This window comes from Myotis nattereri, assembly GCF_964212035.1.
Source record: "Myotis nattereri genome assembly, chromosome: 21".
Lineage (NCBI taxonomy): Eukaryota > Metazoa > Chordata > Mammalia > Chiroptera > Vespertilionidae > Myotis > Myotis nattereri.
This window is the reverse complement of record NC_138097.1, coordinates 16,948,079-16,972,038: the sequence shown is the minus strand read 5'-3', so window position 1 is coordinate 16,972,038 and position 23,960 is coordinate 16,948,079. Positions and strand designations below refer to the sequence as shown.

The following is a 23,960-nucleotide window of genomic DNA, read 5'->3' as shown; positions in this document are numbered from 1 at the left end:
GATCAGTAACATACTAAATACAAAAACATAAAACCTTTTTTAAAAAACCAGCTAGCGAAATGACAAATAAAACCAGTTTTCTTGAGGGCGCCGTCTTGTGGACACCTCTGGAATTGCATGAAGATTTTTTTTTAGGCATCAGAAAGCAAACTACAGAAAAGTCATCAATACAGAGAACTCTTCATGAGCGATCTGAAATTACCCATTTGACACCCTATGACGTCAGAAATATTTGAATTATTTTTCCCTCCCAAATACTTCAGAGGCGATTTCCTATAAACAAGGGCCTTCTCCTGCACAACCATCAAAATCCGGAAGTTCACGCTGAGCGTCTCTAGGGTCCAATCCTCTGACGGGGTCACATGTGGCCCGTTGTCCCAGGAAGGCCCTTCGCAGGCGCCAGAGACCCGGCTGCACCCCGTTCCCGGGAGAGGCACCCTGTGCATTGAGTCTTCATTTCTCGCCAGTCCTCTTCCTGGAACCTTTTAAAGACTCGCGTGCTTAACACTTTGCTTAACCAGCGGATACAAATATGGGGCCCCTCCAGACTCCAGAGACGCCCCAAGATCGCAACCAGAACCGGGGACGTAGCCCGGGAGCCCCAGGACCTCGGAACCGCAAGAGATCCGGAGCCTGGCTCTTCGATTGTTTCGGCCTGGGCGCCGAGCGGCGAGCGCGAAAATGGGCCCAATCAATTAACGCTGCCTGTTGGAGGGCGCAGGGCACGCTGGGATGTGTACCTGGCGTTGGGCGCGAGCACACCGGAAGTGTGTCGACGTCGGCGCGGTGCACGCCGGGAAAGGAGTCTAGCGCGAGCGGGGCATGCCGGGAAGTGTGTCTTGCGTCAGTCGCAGGGCACGCCGGGAAGTGTGTCGGCGTCGACCCGGGGCATGCCGGGAGATGTGTCTGGCGTCTACGCCGTGCATGCTGGGAAGTGCGTCTTTGCGTCGGTCGTAAGGTACGCCGGCAAATGTGACGACTGCGGCGCGAGGCATGCCGGGAGGTGCGTCTAGTCGGGGCTAGTCCGGAAGTGTGTCAGAAGGATTTCGGGTCGCCCGGAAGTGGTCGTTTGCGGGCGCGGGCAGGCCGTGTAGTGGTCGTTTGCTGCCCAGCGCGGGTCACAAAGGGAAGTGTGTCTGGTGACGGGCCTGAGCCACGCCGGGCGGTCTGTCTGGCGGGAGCCCGGCGCCGCGGGGCGGGAGCAGAGAGGCGGCAGGATGGTGAAGCTGACGGCGGAGCTGATGGAGCAGGCGGCGCAGTACACCAACGCCGTGCGGGACCGCGAGCTGGACCTGCGGGGTGAGCCGGGGGAGAGGCCGGGGGCTGGCGCCGGGCCCGCGGGCCTGTCGTGTGGGCTCCGTGCGCGGCCGGCTCGGGGGACGGGGACTCGGATCGCTGCCCGACCCGTACCCGTGGGCCTGTGTTCGGTTCGGCCTCGTGGGACCGTTTCTCAGTCTGATCTGCTCGAGAGCGAGCGGCTGGTTCCCAGGAAACACGTTAAAGTGATAGCGTCAGAGGGAGGGCAGGGCGCGCGCTGGTCCTTTTTTTTTAATTTTTATTTTTTAGAGAGAGCGGTGGGCAGAGAGAGAGGAACACATGCATGTGAGAGAGAGTCATCGTTTGGTTGCCTCCCGCACATGCCCTGACCGGGGCGGGATCGAACCCGAGACCCGCGGGCGCGCTGGCCACAGGGGGCGGACGAGGCCATTAGGGAGGAAGCGAAGGACCGGCTCCCCGCGCTTCCTTAGCGGCGTCAGCGGCCCCGGGCCCTTCACGCAGAAACGTCATCCGGTGACACCCCTGTTGGTGCGGCCACTGAGCCATTCGGATCCGGAGCTGCTGCACCCCCAGTCAAGGTTAGAGGGCCCCTCCCGGCCACGGCCGCACCCCAACGAGCATCCTCAACGCCCCGCCCGTTTCCTACTTGAGAGATGGCGGCGATGTCCCGGAGGCAGGGAGCACCATAGCCAGTCAGCCCGGAAATGACCCCTTCTCCACCAAACGGAAGTTCATAAAAAGGAAAGTGTTCTGGCCCTGGCCGGGTGTCGCAGTGGTTAGATCGTCGGCCTCCGGTGGACTGAAGCGTCGGGGTTCATTCCAGGTGAAGAGCAGGCTCCTGGGTTGCAGGTTCAATCCGGGGCGGGCGGGGTCTTGTGCCGGAGGCAACCAATTCCTGTGTCTCTCTCACATCCATGCCTCTCTCTCCTCTCCCCTCCCTCCCACTCTCTCCCTAGGACCAGTGGAGAAGCGTCCTAGGGTGACAACAACACAGCAGTCGGAGGGACAGGCGGCTGTCTGTCCAGTAAAGCAGAAGGGACTTAGGAAGACCCTGAAGAGCCACCGCCTCGGCGATGAGCTGGTCCCGTCTGCGCCCGGGATCCGCTCCCACAGGGACCACGGGGTGCTGCTGCCTGAGCTCCTGGCCCAGACTCCTTGCGGACAAAGCCAGGTCGCTCTACCCATCTTCTTATTAACCCTTCCCCAGCATATTTTCCCATGGATTTTAGAGAGGGAGGGGACGGGGGTGGGGGAGATAGGAACATCCATGATGAGAGAGCATCATGGGTCTGCTGCCTCCTGCATGCCCCTACAGGGGATCGAACCTGCAACCCGAGACCTCCTGGGCCATGGGCTGATGCCAACCACTGAGCACACTGGCTGGGCTGGGGAAACACTTTCTGAATGCATGCTAGCTTTTTAAATTAAATTACTGGGAAATTCTGCTGATGTGCCTTAGCACCTTTTAGTTTTACTAATACTTAGGGTTTTTTTCCTCTCCGTTTCACAGGCTATAAGACCCCTGTCATCGAGAACCTGGGTGCGACCTTAGACCAGTTTGATGCAATCGACTTTTCTGACAATGAGATCCGGAAGCTGGACGGCTTCCCGCTGCTGCGGAGACTGGAGACGCTCCAGTGAGTGGCTGCCGGGGCCGCGTCTGGTGAGCCCCCTCTCCGCGGCCAGTGCTTCCTCCACGTTTCCTCCTAAGATGAGAAACGAGGAAGCTTTCCTCGTGCAGGTGGGAGCTTAGCTTGGCATTGGGCTCACCCAGCAGTTTCCGACCTTTTCCATCTCATCTCAGGTCGCACACAACTAGTCACTCAAATGCTGCAGCACAAGAGTCTGACCCCAAAAAATAGATTTAAATCGATTTCAGAGAGGAAGGGAGGGGGAGAGAGGTAGAAGCATCAATAATGAGAGAGAATCACTGACCGGCTGCCTCCTGCTCGCCCCACACTGAGGATGGAGCCCACAGCCAAGGGTGTGCCCTGACCGGGAATGGACCCTGACCTCCTGGTTCCTAGGTCGATGCTCATCCCACCATGTGGTGGGATAAGTCCGCCTGGAATCTGACTCCAGGGAGGTGGCCCGGCTCTGCATTCGCTGTGCTTCCTGGCGGATCTGAGCTTGTCGTCTTTTCCGGGAGCGGACTTGCCTCACTCACCTTTATGTTTCCCTCCTCGTTGCTCCCTCTCACTCCTGTGCACTCCGTCTCTCTTTCTCTGGTCGTGCTGTTTTTCCTGGAGCAGCTTAGAGGTTAATTATTGAACAGCTGGCTCTGTCCCAGCTCCTAGGAAGGAAAACGTGTATCATCCGAGTTCCTGCTTCTCTTGTTGACGCCAGTACAAGAGGTAGGAGCCGCCCTGTGACAGTGAGTCCCTCACAGGAACCCCTGCCCGGCCTGGACCTTAACACCCTGAGGACAGGAATGTGCATGGGGACGAACTGGAAAAGGTTTACAATTTTAAAAATACCCATATTGTTTTTAAAACTCATAAATCTTCTAATTCTGTTTTACCCGCTATGGAGAAGAAAAAAAAAGGGCACCTTTTAAACCCAAATCCTGCAAAGCACTGTTCGTGACCTGTGGGCCGGGCTGTGGCTCACGGGTTCCATTCCAGTGCGACAGCAGCCCCACTGCCCGCACACTGACCGCCTGATGGTGCTCAGTGTCGGGTCTTGGACACAAGCATGGGGGTGGGGCGGGGAGGCAGAAAAAAAATTACAGCCCTGGCTGCTGTGGTTCAATGGTTAGATCGGCGACCTCTGTACCAGGGGGTCCTGGTTCAATTCCTGGTCAGGTGCACGAGAACTGCCTGAGCTGCGAGGCGGGCCTCACGCGTTGCCACCCCCACCTGCAGCAACAGTGAGCGGGGCCGGGACCCGGCACCTCAGAGCAGGGAGCCCCACGGCCCCCCATTCTGACTGGGCCCCCCTTTTTTCTCCCCAGCAGAGGAGACCTGCGAGATGGTGAAGTCCAACCGGCTGTGTGAGTGCGAGCTCTTCATTCAGCTCTGCTGCCCACAGGTGGGCACGGCCCACTGAACTCCACCCGCCGGCCGCATACCCGTGAGGACAGGACCCCAATGTGCACCCCCAGGCCCTGCTTGGGACCCCACGTTTACCGAATCTTGTGACCAAAGCGGAGCGTCAAGGACATGGCCTCGCGCCCCTTCACACTGGGCTTCGAGCATCTCCAAGGTCAACCTCAGCCTCCCGTGGGACGGGCCGTCCCCACGTGTGACAAAGGGCCCAGCCGCCCCTGTCCTCCGCCCCGACTGTAAGCCAGACGGCTCGGCGGGACCTCCTCCCCCCGAACCTGTTGGGGCGTGTGGATCCGCTGCCTGTTCCGGTTCTCACCGAGGGGGGTCCTGTGGACAGGGAGCCCCAAAATTTCCCAGGAAATGCACGGATCGGCTTCGGGACCATGAGTAACCGTTGCTTTAAACTTTCTATCGATCTTCAATGTTTCCATTCAGTCCGGCTCCGTCCTCACAAAGCCCACGTGTCCCTGGGAGCTGGGCCCTCCACCCCCAAGGGGTGAATCGAACCCATGACACCAAGAAAGACGCCCTCAGAGCAAATGCAGTGCTAACCCTAAGTTAATAAAGAGTTATCCGCCCACAGTGAAGGCGTCTGTTTCTTTCCGGGGCACAGCGATGACACCTGGGCGCTGTCCAGCTGGTGTGGCTCAGTGGTTGAATTTCGACCTGTGAACCAGGATGTCACAGGTCCGATTTCTGGTGTGATTCCGGGTTGTGGGCTCCATCCTTGGTGTGGGGTGTAGGAGGCCCCGATTGATGGTTCTCTCTCATCGCTGGTGTTTGTCTTTGCCCCTCTCCCTTCCCCTCTGAGATCAATAATATATTTTAAAAAAACAAATATACAAAACCTTTTTTAAAATATATATGCGATTTGATATGTGTGCTATTTTGTTGTATTGACAAGCTTCAAAACTTCTTATGTCAAATTCTCTGAAGTTGTTAACATCATACTTATTTTTTTTAAATATATTTTATTGATTTTTTACAGAGAGGAAGGGAGAGAGATAGTTAGAAACATCGATGAGAGAGAAACATCCATCAGCTGCCTCCTGCACATCTACTGGGGATGTGCCCGCAACCCAGGTACATGCCCTTGACCGGAATTGAACCTGGGACCTTTCAGTCCGCAGGCCGACGCTCTATCCACTGAGCCAAACCGCTTTCGGCATCATACATATTTTTACGCATAAAAATGTAGAATGTCGTGCCAAAAAAAGAGCATTTGCGGGAAGTTTTAATTGATTACTAGTGACTATTGAAAAAAATCCGCATTATTAACCGGTACACCTGGTAAAACCAGTTTTGTGGTCCGAGCGCGCCGCCTTGTGGACATGTCTGGAATTGCATGAGGTTTAAATTTTCTTTAAGTCATCACAATGCAAACTACAGACAAGTTACTGGCACAGAGAATTCTCATCATGAGCGATCTGACATCACCCAGGTGACACCGTACCACCTCCCAAGTATTTTAATTATTTTCCTCCCAAAGACTTCAGAGGCGATTTCCTATAAACAAGGGCGTTCTCCTCCGGCACAACCATCAGAATCCGGAAGTTCACGCTGAGCGTCTTCACCATCCAATCCTCTGACGGGGTCACATGTAGCCCGTTTTCCCAGGAAGGCCCTTCGCAGGCGGCCGGAGACCCCGCTGCACCCCCTTCCCGGGAGAGGCACCTGTGCATTGAGTCTTCATTTCTCGCCAGTCCTCTTCCTGGAACCTTTTAAAGACTCGAGTGCTTAACACTTTGCTTAACCAGCGGATAAAAATGTCTAGACTCAGGGCCCCTCCAGACTCCAGAAACCCCCCAGGATCGCCAGCAGAACCGGGGACGTAGCCCGGGCCCCCCAGGACCTCGGAACCGCAAGAAACCCGGAGCCTGGCTCTTCCATTGTTTCAGCCTGGGCGCCGAGTGGCGGGCAGCGCAGTATGTTGGTAGATTGGGGGCGGGCGGGGGGGGGGGTGCCATTTTGCAGGGGTGGATGAACCCAAGACGGCCTCAGATCAAATGCAGTGCTAACCGTAAGTTAATAACAGAGTTAACAGCCCACAGCGAAGCCGTCTGTTTCTTTCCTGGGCACAGCGATTAAATGTGCATGCTGCCCGGCTGGTGTGGCTCAGTGGTTGATCCTTGACCTATGAACCGGGAGGTCACGGTTTGATTCCAGGTTAGGGGCTCCATCCCCGGTGTGGGGGTGCAGCAGGCAGCCGATCAGTGATTCTCATCATGTCTGTTTCTCTATCCCTCTCACTTCCTCTCTGAAATCAATAAAAATATATATTTTTTAAAATGAATTAAACGGTGATAGCTGTGCCCAGCTTGCAGGGCTCCGGTTGGGGATGGCCTGTCGGGTCAGTGGAGCAGCGGCAGGGGGCCTGGAGGAGGCACCTCAGGAGTCAGAGAAATTAATGCTTTGGGAGGACCCTGTCCTGGGGGCAGCCTGCCCGTGGCTGCAGGTTCACAGGCTGAGGGTGAGGGTTCGAGAGCAGAGTCCCTCCCGGAGTGTCGAGTGCCTGGAAAACGTCCTTTTTGTCTCATTCTTTTGAGCTTTGGTTGCAAAAGAGACCATTAAAACAACCGCATACCCTCCAGCCAGTGTGGCTCAGTGGTTGAGTGTCGACCTATGAACCAGGAGGTCATGGGGGTAGATTCCCAGTCGGGGCACATGCCTGGGTTGTGGGCTCCATGCCTACTGTGGAGTGGGCAGGAGGCAGCTGATTCATGATTCTCTCATCACTGGTGTTTCTCTCTGCCCCTCTGAATTCAATAACATATTTTATTTATTTATTTTTTTTTTTAAAGGAAAGAAATACCTTTTTTTTTTTTTAAATGTATTTTATTGATTTTTTACAGAGAGGAAGGGAGAGAGACAGAGAGTTAGAAACATCGATGAGAGAGAGACATCGATCAGCTGCCTCCTGCACATCTCCCACCGGGGATGTGCCCGCAACCCAGGTACATGCCCTTGACCGGAATCGAACCCGGGACCCTTCAGTCCGCAGGCCGATGCTCTATCCACTGAGCCAAACCGGTTTTGGCTCAATAACATATTTTAAAACAGATAGAAAACCTTTTTTAAAACCCAGCAAGCGAAATGGCAAGTAGCAGTATACCTACGTTGATATATATATGCGATTTGATATGTTTGCTATTTTGTTGTATTGACAAGCTTCAAAACTCCCTATGTCCAATTTTCTGAAGGTGTTAACATCATAGATATTTTTACGCCTAAAAATATAGAATTTCGTGCCAAAAATTCATTTGCGGCAACTTTTAATTCATTACTAGTTAACTATTGAGAAAATCTGCATTATTAACCGGTAAACCTGGTAAAACCAATTTTGTGGTCCGAGCGCGCCGCCTTGTGGACATCTTTGGAATTGCATGAGGTTTGTTTAAACTTTTTTTTTTTTTGGCCATCACAAAGCAAACTACAGACAAGTTGCTAATATAGCACAGAACTCTTCATGAGCGATCTGACATTACCCATGTGATACCCTATGACCTCCCAAATATTATCATTTCTTTGTCTCCCTAATACTCCGGAGGCGATTTCCTATAAACAAGGGCGTTCTCCTGCACAACCATCAGAGTCAGGAAGTTCACGCTGCGCATCTCTACGGTCCAATCCTCTGACGGGGTCACGTGTGGCCCGTTTTCCCAGGAAGGCCCTTCGCAGGCGCCGGAGACCCCGCTGCACCCCCTTCCCGGGAGAGGCACCCTGTGCATTGAGTCTTCATTTCTCGCCAGTCCTCTTCCTGGAACCTTTTAAAGACTCGCGTGCTTGACACTTTGCTTAACCAGCGGACACAACATCTAGAATCAGAGCCCCTCTAGACTCCAGCGACCCCCCAGGATCGCAACCAGAACCGGGGACGTAGCCCAGGCGCCCCAGGACCTCGGAACGCAAGAGATCGGGAGCCCGGCTCTTCGGTTGTTTCAGCCTGGGCGCCGAGTGGCGGAAACGTACATCAGAAGCTGGTGGGCCCCTCTGCAGAGGCCCACGAACCCATGGCACCGAGGAAGACGCCCTCAGAGCAAATGCAGCGCTAACCATAAGTTAATAACAGAGGTAACAGCCCACAGCGAAGCCGTCTGTTTCTTTCCTGGGCACAGCGATGACACATGGGTGTGGCCCGGCCGGTGTGGCTCAGTGGTTGATCCTTGACCTATGAACCGGGAGGTCACGGGTTCCATTCCTGGCTCGAGTCCGGGTTGGGGGTGCAGGAGGCAGCTGCTAAGTGATTCTATCATGGATGTTTCTCTCTTTCTCTCTCTCCCTCTCTGAAATAAAAAAATATTAATAAAAAAAAAGAGAGAGAGAGAGAACAGGGCGGCTGTGTGCAGCCTGGAGGGCTCAGGTTTGGGTTGGCCTGACAGGTCAGTGGGGCAGCGGCCTGCAGCCTGGGTGGAGTCAGAAAAATTAGTGCCTTGGGAGGACCCTGTCTGGGGGCAGCCTGACATGGGCTGCAGGTTCACAGGCTGAGGGTGAGGGCTGGAGAGCAGAGTCCCTCCTGGAGCCTCGAGTACCTGGAAAATGTCCTTTTTGTCTCTGTCTTTGGAGCTTTGATTGCAAAGGAGACCATTAAAACAACCGCATGCCCTGGGGACAGTGTTGCTCAGTGGTTGAGCTTCGATTTATGACCAGGAGGTCTTGGTTTTAGATACCCAGTCAGGGCACAGGTTGTGGGCTCCATCCCCAGTGGGGGGTGTACAGGAGGCAGCTGATCCATGATTCTCTCTCATCACTGGTGTTTCACTCTGCCCCTCTGAGATCAATTAACATATTTTTTAAAAGCAGATAGAAAACCTTTTTAAAAACCCAGCAAGCTAAATGGCAAGTACCAGTACACATATGCTGGTATATTTTCCATTTGAAATGTATGCTATTTTGTTGTATTGACAAGCTTCAAAACTTCCTATGTCAAATTTTCTGAAGGTGTTAACATCATAGATATTTTTACGCCTAAAAATGTCGAATTTGTTGTAAAAAAAAATCATTTGCGGGAAGTTTTAATTCATTACTAATAACTAGTGAAAAAAATCCGCATTATTAACCGGTAAACCTGGTGAAATCAGATTTGTGGTCCGAGCGCGCCGTCTTGTGGACATCTTTGGAATTGCACGAGGTTTGTTTAAATTTTTTTCAAGTCATCACAATGCAAACTACAGAAAAGTTACTGGCAGAGAATTCTCATCATGAGCGATCTGATATCACCCAGGTGAGACCCTACCACCTCCCAAGTATTTTAATTTTTTTCCCTCCCAAATACTTCCGAGGCGATTTCCTATAAACAAGGGCCTTCTCCGGCACAACCATCAGAGTCAGTAAGTTCACGCTGAGCGTCCAATCCTCTGACGGGGTCACATGTGGCCCGTTGTCCCAGGAAGGCCCTTCGCAGGCGGCCGGAGACCCCGCTGCACCCCCTTCCCGGGAGAGGCACCCTGTGCATTGAGTCTTCATTTCTCGCCAGTCCTCTTCCTGGAACCTTTTAAAGACTCGCGTGCTTAACACTTTGCTTAACCAGCGGATACAACGTCTAGAATCAGGGCCCCTCTAGACTCCAGAGACTTCAGAGACGCCTCAGAAACGCAACCAGAACCGGGGACGCAGCCCAGGCGCCCCAGGACCTCCGAACCGCAAGAAACCCGGAAGCTGGCTCTTCCATTGTTTGGCCTGAGCGCCGAGCGGCGAGCGCGTAAATCGTCCCAATCAATCAATGCTGCCTGTGGGCGGGCACAAGGCAGTGCACGCCGTGAAGGGCGTCATGCGTCGACCGCGGTGCATGCCGGGAAATGCGTCAGCGGCTGCGTGGCGGCATGCCGGAAGTGTGTCATGGGTCGGACGCGAGGTATGCTGGGAAGGGCGTCTTTAGTCTGTCGTGAAGCACTCCGGGAAGTGTGGCGGCGTTGCCCCGGGGCATGCCGGGAGATGCGTCTTGGGGAGGGCGTAGGACCAGTCCGGAAGTGTGTCAGTAGGGGGATCAGGCACGCCGGAAGGTATGTGGTTTGCCGGCGCGGGGCTCGCCGGGAAGTGTGTCTGGTAACGGGTCTGAGCCACGCCGGGCGGTCTGTCTGGCGGGAGGTCCCGGGCGCCGCGGAGCGGGAGCAGGGAGGCGGCAGGATGGTGAAGCTGACGGCGGAGCTGATCGAGCAGGCGGCGCAGTACACCAACGCCGTGCGGGACCGCGAGCTGGACCTGCGGGGTGAGCCGGGGGCCGGCCGCGGGGGCCCCCCGCAGTGGGCGGGCTGCGCCTGGGCCGCCCCGAGTCTGGTCGGCGGGGCGGAAGGACCATCCCGGAGGCTCCGCGCACGGCCGGCCCGGGGGACGGGGACTCGGATCGCTTCCCGACCCGTGTCCGTGGGCCTGTGTTCGGTTCGGCCTCGTGGGACCGTTTCTCAGTCTGATCTGCTCGAGAGCGAGCGGCTGGTTCCCAGGAAACACGTTAAAGTGATAGCGTCAGAGGGAGGGCAGGGCGCGCGCTGGTCCTTTATTTAGAGAGAGCGGGGGGCGGGGGGCGGGGAGCGGGGGGGCGGGGGGCGGGGAGAACATCAGTGAGAGCGACACCAGTTGGTTGTGACCACACCTCGGGTTCGAACCCCTGACCCTTCCTTGCCTGGCTCGGCGCCCTAACCACTGGACAACCCGCCAAGGCCGGAGTACTTTTATTTTTATGAACTTAATTTGTTCCCCCCCGCCCCGCCCTTTTTCTTTTTCTTTTTCTTTTTTTGGTTAATCCTCACCCGAGGATATTTTCCCATTGGTTCTTAGGGAGCGTGGAAGACAGAGGGACAGATAGACAGAGAGAAACCTGGGTTTGGGAGAGAGACACCCCGACTGGTTGCCTCCCACACGGGGACGGAGCCTGCAGCTGAGGTCGGTGCCTTTCATTGCAATCGAACCCGGGACCATCCAGCCTGCAGGCCGACCCTCCACTGAGCCAAACCAGCTGGGGCTGAAATTAAGGTTCTTAGAGAAAGATTCCATTCAAGGCTAATGGCCACTCTCCCGGTCCCGGCCCAGGGAGTTCGCCGCCGCCTCTCGAGTCTGTAGCGTGGACTTGGGGTGCGCTTTCACCTCGGCTGGGCTCCCGTCGTATGTGCCAGCGTCCGGCGCCATCACTGCGCCCGAGTTAGACCGGTCAGTGAGAGCCTGGGGGAATTGCTCACACGGAGGCTTACCGTTGTGAGTGAACCTTTGACCTCCAGTGTGACCCCGTGAGCTGGTGTCCGGACCCCTCACCGTCACCTGTGGGTCGGAGCTGGGGCCGGGGGCCCGGGGAGACCCAGCACATGGTGACCGCGTCCTGACGAGCCCCAGGCGTGCAAAGGGCAGCCCTGGTCCCGCGTGTGAAACGTGCGCACGCTGGTGGGAGCAGAACGCCTTGTAGGCTCCTTTCCTGCCAGGTCTGTCCCTCGGGGCCTGGCTGAGAGCGGTCGGGGCACCTGGCCAGCAGCCCAGCGAACGCCCTCGTCCTCAGTTCCCCGGCCTCGTCGCCGTCCCCGTGTTCGTGGCCACTGCCGACCCGTAAGCTTCATGGCAGCTGGGGCCTGGGGCTGTGTCCCTCACTTCCTGTGCCCGTACCTGGGTGCTCGGTAAACATTTTTTTTATTATTATTATTGATTTTTAGAGAGAGACAATCATGGATCGGCTGCCTCCTGCATGCCCCCCACTGGGAATGGAGCCCGCAACCCGGGCCTGTGCCCTGAGCAGGTCAATGCTCAACCACTGAGCCACCCCGGCCCGACCTCGGTGAACACCTGCTGGGTGAATGCCGGCTGGAATCGAATGACCGGGAAGGTCTGCTGATGTGCCCCAGTGCCTCTCGGTCCTATTAACACGCCTGTGGCCTTTCCCTCCGTTTCACAGGCTATAAGATCCCTGTCATCGAGAACCTGGGTGCGACCTTAGACCAGTTCGATGCCATTGACTTTTCTGACAATGAGATCCGGAAGCTGGACGGCTTCCCGCTGCTGCGGAGACTGAAGACGCTCCTGGTGAACAACAACAGGATCTGGTGAGTGGCCGCCGGGGCCGCGTCTGGTGCCCAGGGTGAGCGCCCTGCTCGCTGCCAGTGCCACCTCCACGTTCCCTCTGAAGGTGAGAAATAAGGCCCTAACCGGTGTGGCTCAGTGGATAGAGCGTCGGCCTGCGGACTGAAGGGTCCCGGGTTCGATTCCGGTCAAGGGCATGTGTCTTGGTTACAGGCACATCCCCAGTAGCGGGTGGGCAAGAGGCAGCTGATGGATGTTTCTCTCTCGTCGATGTTCCTAACTCTATCCCTCTCCCTTCCTCTCTGTAAAAAATCAATAAAATATATTTTTTTTAAAGATGAGAAATGAGGAAGTTTTTCTCGTGCAGGTGAGAGCTTAGCTTGGCATTGGGCTCGCCCAGTGGTTTTCAACCTTTTTCATCTCATGGCGCACACGACCTAAGTACTAAACTTCTGCAGCACACAGACTCTGACTCCAAAAATAGATTTATATTGATTTCAGAGAGAAGGGGGAGAGGTAGAAGCATCACTGATGAGAGAGAATCACTGATCGGATGCCTCCTGCTCGCCCTGCACTGGGGGTGGAGCCTACAGCCAGGGCGTGTGCCTGACCATGACCTCCTGGTTCATAGGTCAGTGCTCAACCACTGAGCCACACGGGCCAGGCTGGGGTTTCTCCTTTTCTTCATGTCCTCACACAGCGTGGGAGCAGGAAGAGCCCCCAACAGCCTCCGGGAAGCTTGGTTCCCAACACCCTGCCGCTCTCACCGGTCCTGGGGCCTCAACAAGGTTTTGTGTTGGTGCCTCTGTCGCGGGTGTCGGGAGAACAGCCTCCCAGGTTCCTGCCACGGGGAGTCTGAGCTCCTCCCAGCAGGTCGTGGTCACAGGGTCTGCGGCTTCCCCGCCATCTGACTCGGGGCGTCTGCTTTGTTGCAGCCGCATCGGCGAGGCGCTGGACCAGGCCCTGCCCTGCCTCACGGAGCTCGTCCTCACCAACAACAGCCTCGTGGAGCTGGTGAGCCCCCGGGGGTGGGGGGCCGGGTCCCAGGAGACGGGAGCACACGCCAGCTTGCTGTGGGTCTGATGCGCTGGTTAAAGCCATCGCGCTGTGGGCGGAGACGCTGTTAGGCCGAGAGGGGAGGGTGCAGAAGCCCCAGCGCCTTCATCAGCTTCTTCCCGGGAAGCGCGTCGGGCGCCGGAGTGGGAAGGACGGGCAGGATGGTCCTCCTCCGAGGCGTCCCCGTGCCCAGCGGCTCAGGGGGTGTCTGCTCTCCCTCCACAGGGCGACCTGGACCCGCTGGCGTCGCTCAAGTCCCTGACCTACCTGAGGTAGGAGCCGCCCTGTGACAGTCAGTCCCTCACAGCAACCCCTGCCCGGCCTGGGCCTTAACACCCTGAGGAATGTGCATGGGGACGGGGAGAAGTTTAACATTTTAAAGAAAACATATATGTATTACTTTTAAAACTCATAAATCTTCTAATTTGGTTTTAACCAGCATAAAAAAAAAAAAGGAAAGGACCGCCCTTTAGAAACAATATTGCAGCCCTGGCCGGTGTGGGTCAGTGGTTGGCACCAAAAGGTCACAGTTCGATTCCCAGTCAGGGCCCAGGCCCGAGCTGCAGGCTCAATCCCAGTGTGGGGCTGGCAGAAGGCAGCCGATGGCTGTTTCTCTCACAGATCAATAAAAACCCCACAAACAAAATATTGCAAATATTCCCCTCGGGCCCAGTGCCCTGTCACACTTTCCCTGATGCTCCCTGAGCTGTTGAGACGTTGAGTTGCGTGTGAAGAGCAGCCGGCTGCGCCCTGTTCCTTGGGTTGTGGGCGGGGGTGTGGGGACAACCCGGAAGGCCCCGGGCGGCCGGTGACGCTGCCCTCCTTGCAGTATTCTCAGGAACCCCGTGACCAACAAGAAGCACTACCGCCTCTACGTCATTTACAAGGTCCCCCAGGTCCGCGTGCTGGACTTCCAGAAGGTGAAGCTCAAGGTAAGTCGGTGTCCCCTGTGGATTTGATATTTGATACTGTGATTGTTTTTTTAAATTGCCTAACGGGTTTTGCTGCTGGCTTGTAATGGTAACGTGGGAAAGAAAACATTTGATCAGATTTTCCCCGCGGCCTGGTTCCTGGCAGGCCTTTGGGCTAAGCTGTCTCATGTCAGTCATCCCAGCGGGTCGCACGGTCCACAGGAGACTGCCTTCTGTGGGAGCTGGCTGTGCCCGGTGCAGCAGCCTCATCACGGGAGTGGTTTCCCGTTGGGGATGGGGGGGGAAGGGTTATTCCTGCTTTAAACCAGGGGTGGGAACCTTTCCTCTGCGAGGCGCCATCTGGCCATTTTACAACGTCATTCACGGGCCATGCAGAGCGATCGCCTTAGACGTGAGCCTGCTCTGTGTGGTCCAGCATTTAATAACCCCCCAGGCCCCCCCCACAATGCCTTGGCAGGGCCAGGCCAAATGGTTTCTTGGGCCGGATGTTCCCCACCCCTGTTTTATACCTTAATTGTTGTTTTTGTGTGTGTATTTTTTTAAAAAATTGATTGCTGGGAGGAAGGGAGAGGGAGAGAGATAGAAGCATCCATGATGAGGGAAAACCATCAATCGGCTGCCTCCTGCACGCCCCCTACTGGGGATGGAGCCCGAAACCGGCCTGTGCCCTGACTGGGAATCGAGCCGTGACCTCCTGGTTCATTGGTCGATGCTCCACCACTGAGCCGCACGGGCCGGGCTGAGCCTTAATTGTCTGGGAGCCCCGCCTGGAGGCGAGGAAGGGCCTCTTCCTTCAGTGGCTTCACCAGAGAAGGCAGGAGCCAGTGTCGCCTTTGACCCTGACCTTGGCTCTGCTTGGGTGAGCAGCCCAGTCTGTCTCAGAAGAGTCCTCCGTGTCTCTGAGGGATGCATTACACGCGTGTGCTTTCCTGTTTCCATTAACTCTGTGTGTGGTGTCGCTGTAGGAGCGTCAGGAAGCAGAGAAAATGTTCAAGGGCAAGCGGGGTGCACAGCTTGCAAAGGATATTGCCAGGAGAAGCAAAACGTAAGCTGCGGGCGTCCGCCTTCTCTCCACTTCCCCTTCAGAAACACTCCGGCTGCCACGGGGCCTCCCGCAGACACCATCCAAACGCCTGGGCCTGACCCGGCACCGAATTGGCGCCACGCGAGCCCGGGGCCATCAGCGGTCCGGGCGTCACGTGACACTCCTGCCCCGCCGGCGGGCAGAGCCAACATTCCGAATCCAGTCTCGCTGTCACATGCCCCGTGTCCCGCGCTCCGTGGTGGCCCGAGTGGTGTTTCTGAAGGAGAGGTTCTCGTATCAGTTTGTTAACAAAGATAAGATACTACACTGGTTGAGTTACTTTCAAAAGCTTTGAAAGTAAGAGGAGCAGTTCCTGCTGGGCCGGTCTTAACCGCCATGTCCTTCCCTCCCAAGGTTCAACCCAGGTGCTGGTCTGCCCACTGACAAGAAGAAGGGCGGCCCGTCGCCCGGGGACGTGGAGGCCATCAAGGTGAGGCTGGGGGGCTGCGGGGGCTGCGGGCGGGGGGGGCTCTCAGACTCAGAGTCAGTAATGAATCCAGTTCTGATCCCCCACACACACACACAGGTGTTAGAGCCCAGCTAGATTTTTGTGGGGGTGACTGTTCTTTTTTTAAATATGTTTTCTTTGATTTCAGAGAGAGGAAGGGAGGGGAAGGGAAGCATCCATGATAAGAGAAGATCATGGATCGGCTGCCTCCTGCACGCCCCGCACTGGGGATCGAGCCCGCCACCCGGGCCTGTGCCCTGACCAGGGATCAAACCATGACCTCCTGGTTCCTAGGTCGGTGCTCAACCACTGACCACACCGGCCGGGCACAGCGATATTTTTGTTAACGGAGAAAGTAGCTTGGAGTGATTACTTGACCAGACTCGGGCTTGAATTAAGTACGGAGCCGGTCAGAGCCGGTCGGAGTGGGCGCAGCTCTGGCTTTTACAATTTCCCAGGACGAGTGCATTTCAGCAGCTGGGACCTTTGTACACAGTGTCAGCGTCTGCCTGGGTTTTTTTTCTCTCTCGGTTTTTACTGTCAGATATTTACACTGAAAGATCCTGCTTGGGGCGCAGTGAGAAATGCTGATGTTATAACATTGCCGCCTACGCTACCCAGTGCCATGATCCCAATCGGAATTCCGTTTGTCACATGTTAGGACACGCAATGATTATTTCCTCTCCTCTGGGAGGGTCTGCGTGTCTTTACGAATTTCCGAAATTCCTGGTTTGGTTTTTGGGTCGATGGCAGTGCCAATAAAATGCTTCCCCCAGCGCCGTTTGCATTGGAGCTGCTTACTGACGGTGTGGTCTGGGTGATGGGTCGGCCGCGATGAAACTGACTGTCCCTCTCCGTGTCCCCAGAACGCCATAGCGAACGCGTCCACGCTGGCGGAGGTGGAGCGCCTGAAGGGCCTGCTGCAGTCCGGCCAGATCCCCGGCAGGGAGCGCCGAGCAGGTCAGAACGCACGTCTGTCTGTCCACGTCCTAGTCCACGTCCACGTCCCCCACAGTGACCCCCCGCAGCTCGGTGCCTCTGGCCGCCTAACCTGAACTTCACGGGTCCCTTTAGATCAGCGGTTCTCAACCTGTGGGTTGCGACCCCTTTGGGGGTCGAACGCCCCTTTCACAGGGGTCGCCTAAGGCCATTGGAGAACACATCTATAATTACATATTGTTTTTGTGATGAATCACTGTGCTTTAATTATGTTCAATTTGTAACAATGAAATTGGGGGTCACCACAACCTGAGGAACTGTATTAAAGGGTCGCGGCATCAGGAAGGTTGAGAACCACTGCTTTAGATGCTTTTGGAGGGGAAGTGATCTGATGTAGAATATTGTGTCAGAGGGCCTTGGGGTTTTTCTCTCTCTCTTTTTGTAATGTATACTTTTGTTGATTTCAGAGAGAAAGAGAGAGAGAAACATCCATGATGAGAGACAATCATAAATCATAGATCAGCTGCCTCCTGCACGCCCCACACGGGGGATGGAGCCGGCAACCTGGGCATGTGCCCTGACCAGGAATCGAACTGTGACCTCCTGGTTCATAGGCTGATGCTCAGCTGAGCCTCACCGGCCGGGCCCTGGGGTTTTTCCATGGAAACAGTGATGCAAACGGTATTTCACAGCCGTGGAGTGACATGAACATGAGAGGACAGTGTGGACTTGACCGCTGTGTGTACAGGATGGCTTAGTAGTTGGAACACGGGTGCGAGGCCCAGGTCTTAGCCTCCCAGCTCTGTCCTCAGAGAACTTGAGTCCCCACTTAACCTTGAATCCTTCTCATCTTTAAAGCTGAGGTGGTAACAGTGCCAACCTCAGAGGGTGTTGGTGTGGGGTTTTTTGTTTGTTTGTTTGTTTGTTAATTCTCAGCCGAGGATATTTTTCCATTGATTTTTAGAGAGAGTGGGAGGGAGGGAGAGACAGAGAGAGAAACATCGATGTGAGAGAGACATGTCAATTGGTTGCCTTCCAAGGAGCCCTGACCAGGGCCCGGGCTGGGGATGGAGCCTGCAACTAAGGTCATGCCTTTGACCGGAATCGAACCCAGGACCCTCCAGTCCGCAGGCTGGTGCTCTAGCCACTGAGCCACACCAGCCAGGGCTCCAAGGCCTGTGGGAGGACTGAGGAAGGTGCTTACAGGTAGCACTTAGCACCGGGTACTCTGGTGCCTGAGTGCCAGCTCTGTCGGGCGGGTTGGGCACGGGCTGTCAAGTGGAAACTCAAGTGGTGGGCGCTGCCAGGTTGGCTACCCTGTGACGGGCCTCCTAGCTAGGCGGGCGGCTGGAAGGACTGTTGGAGCTGAAGCTAAAGGCGAGTAAGCCTTTCAGGAGACGCTGGTTCTCACGGGGTGCCCTGGGGCCCCTGGGGGTTGTGAGGTCCGAACCTAGGCATTACTTGCTCACGTCTCGCTTAAGGATGTCCGCCGTGAAACAAACACCTTTGCCATCTTTTCCTTTGGGATCTGACCGTCCCTTTCGGTCCCTGCGGGCGACAGCTGGTCTCTGACCGGAAGCGCCTCGGGCGGGGGCTGCTGGGCAGGGGGCCCTGTCCTGGGCCAGCACCCAGGGCCTCAGCCGGGCGCTCGCCCCGAGCAGCTCCGTCCCTGAAGCCCTGTGGCCCTGGCTTTGTGTCTCCTCAGGCCCCAGCAACGACGGGGAGGAGGAGATGGAGGAAGACGTCGTCGCCAACGGGTCCTGAGTGTCCGCGGGGCCGGTGTCCACGGGGCGAGGGGCCCTGCCACCGGGGACAAGTCCTGCCTTGAACGTGGAATTACAGTGTCGAGCTTCGCTGAAGGGCTCCGACTGCTGCAGTTGTTTCTAATACACATTCTGAGATCTCAATGCCTGATTCTCACAGTAAAAATAGAGACTCCTGCTGCCTGGACTGTGCGCGCAGTGTGTGTTTGTGTGTGTGTGTGTGTGTGTGTACGCCTTTAAGCTGGAAACGCAGGAGGCCTCGTTTCTGGGTAGGCCTTCGTCCTCTGTAAAATGTTTAGATGTTTAAACCTTAATAAAACTGGGTGTTAACGGCAGCCGCTGTTTGCTCTCAGCTGTTTCTTTCTCCTGCACAAGCTGGTTGGCAGCCACTCACAGAGGGAATGACTGAGGCTTCTTAGGCCTGTGCTCACCGTTGACACAATGCCTCTTGCCATTGACCAGAGGAAGCCGCCAGGGCCACCCCAGATCAAAGGCCGGGAGATGCACTCCCCCCCCACCTTGAGGCTACAGCGAGGGTAGGGCTGTAAAGAAGGACAAACTGGGGCCCTGGCTGGTGTGGCGCAGTGGGTAGAGCATCAGCCCTTGGACTGAAGGGTCCCAGGTTCGATTCCAGCCAAGGGCACATGCCCAGGTTGCAGGCTCGATCCCCCAGTAGGGGGCGTGCAGGAGGCAGCTGGTGCATGATTTTCTCTTAGCTTTGATGTTTATATCTGTCTCTCCCTCTTCCTTTCTGAAATCAATAAATTTTAAAAAAAGGTAATAAAAATCAATGGAAAAATATCCTCGAGTGAGGATTAAACAAACAAAAGGGACGAACCTGGGCCAATCACAGTCTCCCATGGGCAGTGACGGAGTTCTGGATGCTGCCTTTGTCCTGTGTTTGCAGACAGCACCAGAGCAGCTGTACTGAGCAGTCGTTCACTGAAGTAACTAGGGTTCTAGGCGAGCGAGGTGAGATGGATGGCACGGTGGTTCCGGGACACAGGGACCAGCCAGGCTAGAAAGAAGGGGACCATAGAGCAATATCCTAGGAACTGCAGTGGGAGACCACCACCCACACACGCTGGCGACGCGAACTCTACTGAGTGGCAGTTACATAGGCCATCCCGTCACGCTGTGCACATACACATACACACATGCACTGTAGCTCAATACAGCATTTCAAGGTACTTTGTTCTTGTGGGTGTTTAAAATGCGTTTACTTTTCAAAACATACCTTTGTATTAATCTCAGAGAGGAAGGGAGAAAGAGAAACATCCATGATGAGAGAGAATCATGGATCAGCTGCCTCCTGCAGGCCCCTTATTGGGGATCAAGCCCGCAAGCTGGGCATGTGCCCTGATGGGGAATATGAACGTCAACAAGCGAATTTACCTTGGGCCCAACCATCCTGCTTCTGGGAATTTCCCTCCAGCCTTACCAGCACAACATGACACTTGGACAAGGTTATTTGTCCTTTGCTACGTTGTTTGTGACAGTAAAAGATTAGGTCCAAGCGTCCATTTATGGAGGAAGAGAGAAATGAGTGAGGGAGCATCCTTCAAAGAACCAAGCACCTGTAGACATAAACCGGGGAGCAAGAAGTGCGCCCTCTGGTGGGTGCCAAGGGGTACTGCATGGTGCGGAACAGGAAGCAGAGATGTTTGCTAGAGTTTTTATAGGGTGTCCCAAAATTCACGCAAGAAGTAATTTTGACAGAAAACACAGGTTTACAATTAAAAATTGTAATTTTTTATTTATAAAGTATACAGTATAGGGTTATGTATGTACGAAATAGCACATCGGGTAAATGGCCTCCACGGTTTTGCTGGCACATATGCAAAGCCGTGGTCTTCATTGTCCCTGCTCCTGGGCCATAACTGGTACTTGGTAATGCTTATCAAATTGAAGGGATTGACATCAAAGGGCAACAGATATTAGAATCTGATTCAACAAACCAAGTAAAATTAGGCTTTTATTTATTTATTTAGTCAATGCTCACGCAAAATTCGAATCTTGCGTGAATTTTGGGACACCCTTTATAACAAAACACGACACGGATGCACAGGAAATAAAAGTGAAACCCTTGGGGGGTTAGTTGGAAAAGATGTTAGCGAGGTTTCTCAATGGATAAATTATACTTTCCATCTGATTTTTTTTTTCCATTACGTGAACATAATGTCTATATGACCCTCCTCAATAAACACCAATTTCCCCCCAGTTGAAGCCCTGAAATGATGAGCAGACTATTGGTCCCCGAGACCATAGATTCGACGGGAGAGCTTATTTGGTGCAACTGCTCCTGTGTAACAGGAGTGGGAACGGGCCCACATGTGTTCCTCCCGCGTGGGAATAGCAAGAGCCTCCTCAAACCATCCAAACGCTCACGCTTCCTCCCGAATCCATTTCTCCGTTGGTTTTCTTCTTGCTCCTCCATGCACTTCATTTTTGCAGCCCCCATAATCCTAGGGCCTCGTGCCAGCTGTGGTTTTCCTTAAACCCTTGAAGACATAAAAGAAAGAATCCCTTTGCCACAGGTTCGTGGACTATTGTGTTAACCAGAGGGCTCAGGTGCTGGAACTCTGTGGCAACGTCGCCCTCTTGTGGATCGGAGCTGTTACTGCTACGAGGAGGTCTCTCTTGGGCCCAAAGAGAGTCCTGACCAGCTATTTTACTTCCTGGCCCATAACGGCCGGTTCCTAATGACCACCGTCACCAGCATTTTCCAGGGTGACACCGTGGTCCCCGATTTTTGGTGACTAGCTGGTGGCCCTGTTAGAGGCGAGGACTTGAACTACAAACGGCCAGCGAGGATCTGGAGACGGACGGAATGAGAAGGCGGGGAGGCGGGGTCTGGGGTGTAACAAGCAGCCCAGATGGTTCCGGTGCCAAAATAGGTTTGAGAGCCGTGGCTCCCGGCTCTCAGGTGGGAAATGGGTCAATTTCCCCAACAGACAGATACGGAATATTTGGACTGGAACCCGGATTCTTTGTCCGCCCGGAGCCGAAGAATGAATCCATGGACAGAGGGTGGTATAGCAAAGGTGGAGGTTTATTGAAGAAAAAGTACAGACTCCCACGTGGGGAGGGGAAAGGGTCCCACTGAGTTCCTTTTCCCTGCAAAATCCGCATTATTAGCCGGTATACCTTGTAAAGGCTGCAGATCTTTGTGCCTTGATAACCCCTCTGATCGGTGTCTATTCCCTTGGACTTGTTACTATAGTAACTCCTGGGCTCAAAGGTCCAACCTCACATAAGGTTTTCTCCCTCCTTCTTATTGTCTCCCTATTTCCCCTGGACTTTCTTCTTCTCCTTCTGGATGAAAGGGCTTCCTCCCCTTTATTTTGTAAATATAGACCTTTTGCTGATCCCAGCTCCCTCATTCTATGGAAATGCACCTGTGGCAGCATTTCAGCTCTCCTATTCCATGGAAATATACCCTCTGCTGCTCTGCAGCCCTGTGCTTCCTCCATGGTCCCCTTAATTTCTAAAATGTCCTAAACCTGCCCTATGTCACCTCTGAAGTTCCTGTTTCAAGAACAGCATCAGCCGGTGTAAACGGGCTGCGTAAGGTCCTAGATGCTGATGGGGAGATGGGGACGTCTTGTCCCCTTGCAAACCTGCCCGGATCACACTGCAGAGGCTGCAGAGGCCCTCAGGGCAGAAGTTTGCAGGGAGAGGGGGGGCATGTTTTCTCTGCTGCTCTCAAAACGGTCTCTTTCATCTGTTGGCACTCATATGAACTGTGGGTGGCAAGATTGTCAGCACACAATGCTTGCCTTGCTTGTGTGCCCCCAAGTAGGACCCCAGTCCCCCACACCTGACTCAGGGCGAAGGGGAGGGAAGTCCTAAAGGGGACATGCTTTTATGGCCACTTGTGTCCATAAGACCCATCTGGGCCTGGCAGCCAGCTGCTGCGGTACACACGGGTCAACAGGAGGGGATTATACCCAACCAGCAGTATCTGTTCCCCCACCCCCCCTTGTCCCTGGGCTTCCAGACAGTTTCCAGTAACTCTTTCCGCTTTCACTTCCTCAGTGAGAAAGGGGCATGTATGCTGCATGGGAAATGGGAGTGTGGGCCCCTTCCCGTTCTCCCCCTCCCCCTCCCACCCCGAGGGGTATGGTGAGGCCACGAGTAATGTGTAAGCTGCCTGTGAGGCCATGGGAGCCTGGACAGCTCCTTGGACTAAGAAAGGCCACAGAGAAACTGCTTCTAGGCCTGAGCCCTCATGGTAGCTGCTTGCCCCAGGGCACAGCTCCTCCCCCTGCGGGCCCTGCTTGGCTTAGTTTTGTCTCCTACAGAACCCTGCAGTGGGGAAGTCGGGGCTGCAGCAAAACAATGGCACCGGCAGGCAGCCCCAGGTGCATCCCATCTGCAAGCCGGATAGGACATAGAGGAAAACTTCAGTGCAAATGTAAGTCCTGCTATAAACCCACGTGTTTCACAGCCAGTGCTCTGGGCTCTTTGCATAACACAGGCCATGGCCAAGCGCATTTTGTTTCTAGATGTTTAGTGACATTAAAGCAACCGCTGCAGGTAGGAGGGGGTGAGCATCAGGAGCAGGTGGGGCTGTGTCTTGGGCTCAGACACTTGCCTGGAGGAGAGGTCAGGCCCTAAACCACCTCTGCTTCCTTCCTTTGTCAAATGTGAGAGGGAAACTGACAGAGACTCAGGGACTCCACAGAGAACTCTGATCCCCCCCCTTTTGAGCCACCTGTGCCACCAGGGTTCAGCCAGGGAACAGGCACCTCGCCAGGTACATTGGCCAGAGAGAATTTTTAACTCAACCAGGCAGGGTAGGAAAGGGAAAGGGGAGAGAGAGCATAAGGTTGGCAGGTCTGATTGGGTGACATCTAGGCCCCCGCCAAGCACCAATCACCAGGCACCCCTCGCCTCTGAACACTGTCCCCAAGGACAGGGTCTGCGCACACGGGGCCCCCTGTCCGGTTAGTGGCTCATCTGTTGGCTTCTGCACCCGTGTGGCTCTGGGACTAGTGTGATCCAGCTCCGTCTGCTGGTCTCCGGGCAAAGAGCCTGGCTGTTAGATCCTTAAAGGCAAAGCACAAAAATAAAAACATGCGGAGAAGAAATAAAAACGATTAGGGTGTGTTTTCCGTGTTAGCACCCGGTTTAATTTATAGACTAAAATCTGCCTCGGCCATGGCAGTCCCTTGAGGCCTTGCAATGGTCCACGCCCGGGGGCAGATATGTCCTCCGGGAGCCCGCGCCCGTGTGTCCGGGGAGTTTCCACGTTCCCGCAGGGCGCCGGGAAGTCCCGTGGGGAGTCTGTCCCCCTCCCCGCAGCTTCCTGAAAAAAATACTTCCAAATGCCCCTTCTGCGGCCAGGGTCTCGCCGCGCTGGCCAGGAGGTCCCCGGTGGACGCCTTGGGCCGTGCTGGACGCTTTCCACCCGCT

General features: G+C 55.1%; 2 protein-coding genes across 8 annotated transcripts; both read left to right on the top strand.

Annotated features, from left to right (window-relative positions):
• The first annotated feature begins 1,005 nt into the window (after positions 1 to 1,005).
• LOC308535702 (uncharacterized protein) lies at positions 1,006 to 4,911 on the top strand. Of its 7 annotated transcripts, none has more exons than XM_081114687.1 (5): positions 1,006 to 1,299; positions 2,235 to 2,449; positions 2,789 to 2,941; positions 3,625 to 3,735; positions 4,232 to 4,906. In XM_081114687.1, the coding sequence occupies exons 1-3, from the start codon at positions 1,218 to 1,220 to the stop codon at positions 2,828 to 2,830; spliced, it is 339 nt and encodes a 112-aa protein (XP_080970813.1). In that variant the 5' UTR covers positions 1,006 to 1,217; the 3' UTR covers positions 2,831 to 2,941; positions 3,625 to 3,735; positions 4,232 to 4,906. The 7 variants fall into 7 exon arrangements, 6 of the variants coding, with proteins under 6 accessions (XP_080970813.1, XP_080970815.1, XP_080970812.1 ...); XM_081114689.1 differs by having other exon boundaries at positions 1,022 to 1,299; positions 2,789 to 2,915; positions 3,569 to 3,735; positions 4,232 to 4,908; XM_081114686.1 differs by lacking the exon at positions 3,625 to 3,735 and having other exon boundaries at positions 1,054 to 1,299; positions 2,789 to 2,915; positions 4,232 to 4,911.
• A 5,386-nt stretch (positions 4,912 to 10,297) lies between these two features.
• Positions 10,298 to 18,877, top strand: SNRPA1 (small nuclear ribonucleoprotein polypeptide A'). Its single transcript, XM_081114705.1, has 9 exons — positions 10,298 to 10,530; positions 12,196 to 12,343; positions 13,256 to 13,334; positions 13,602 to 13,648; positions 14,206 to 14,308; positions 15,274 to 15,353; positions 15,747 to 15,822; positions 16,707 to 16,800; positions 18,485 to 18,877. Exons 1-9 carry the CDS (start codon positions 10,449 to 10,451, stop codon positions 18,541 to 18,543), a joined length of 768 nt encoding a protein of 255 aa, XP_080970831.1. The 5' UTR covers positions 10,298 to 10,448; the 3' UTR covers positions 18,544 to 18,877.
• The last annotated feature ends 5,083 nt before the right edge of the window (positions 18,878 to 23,960 follow it).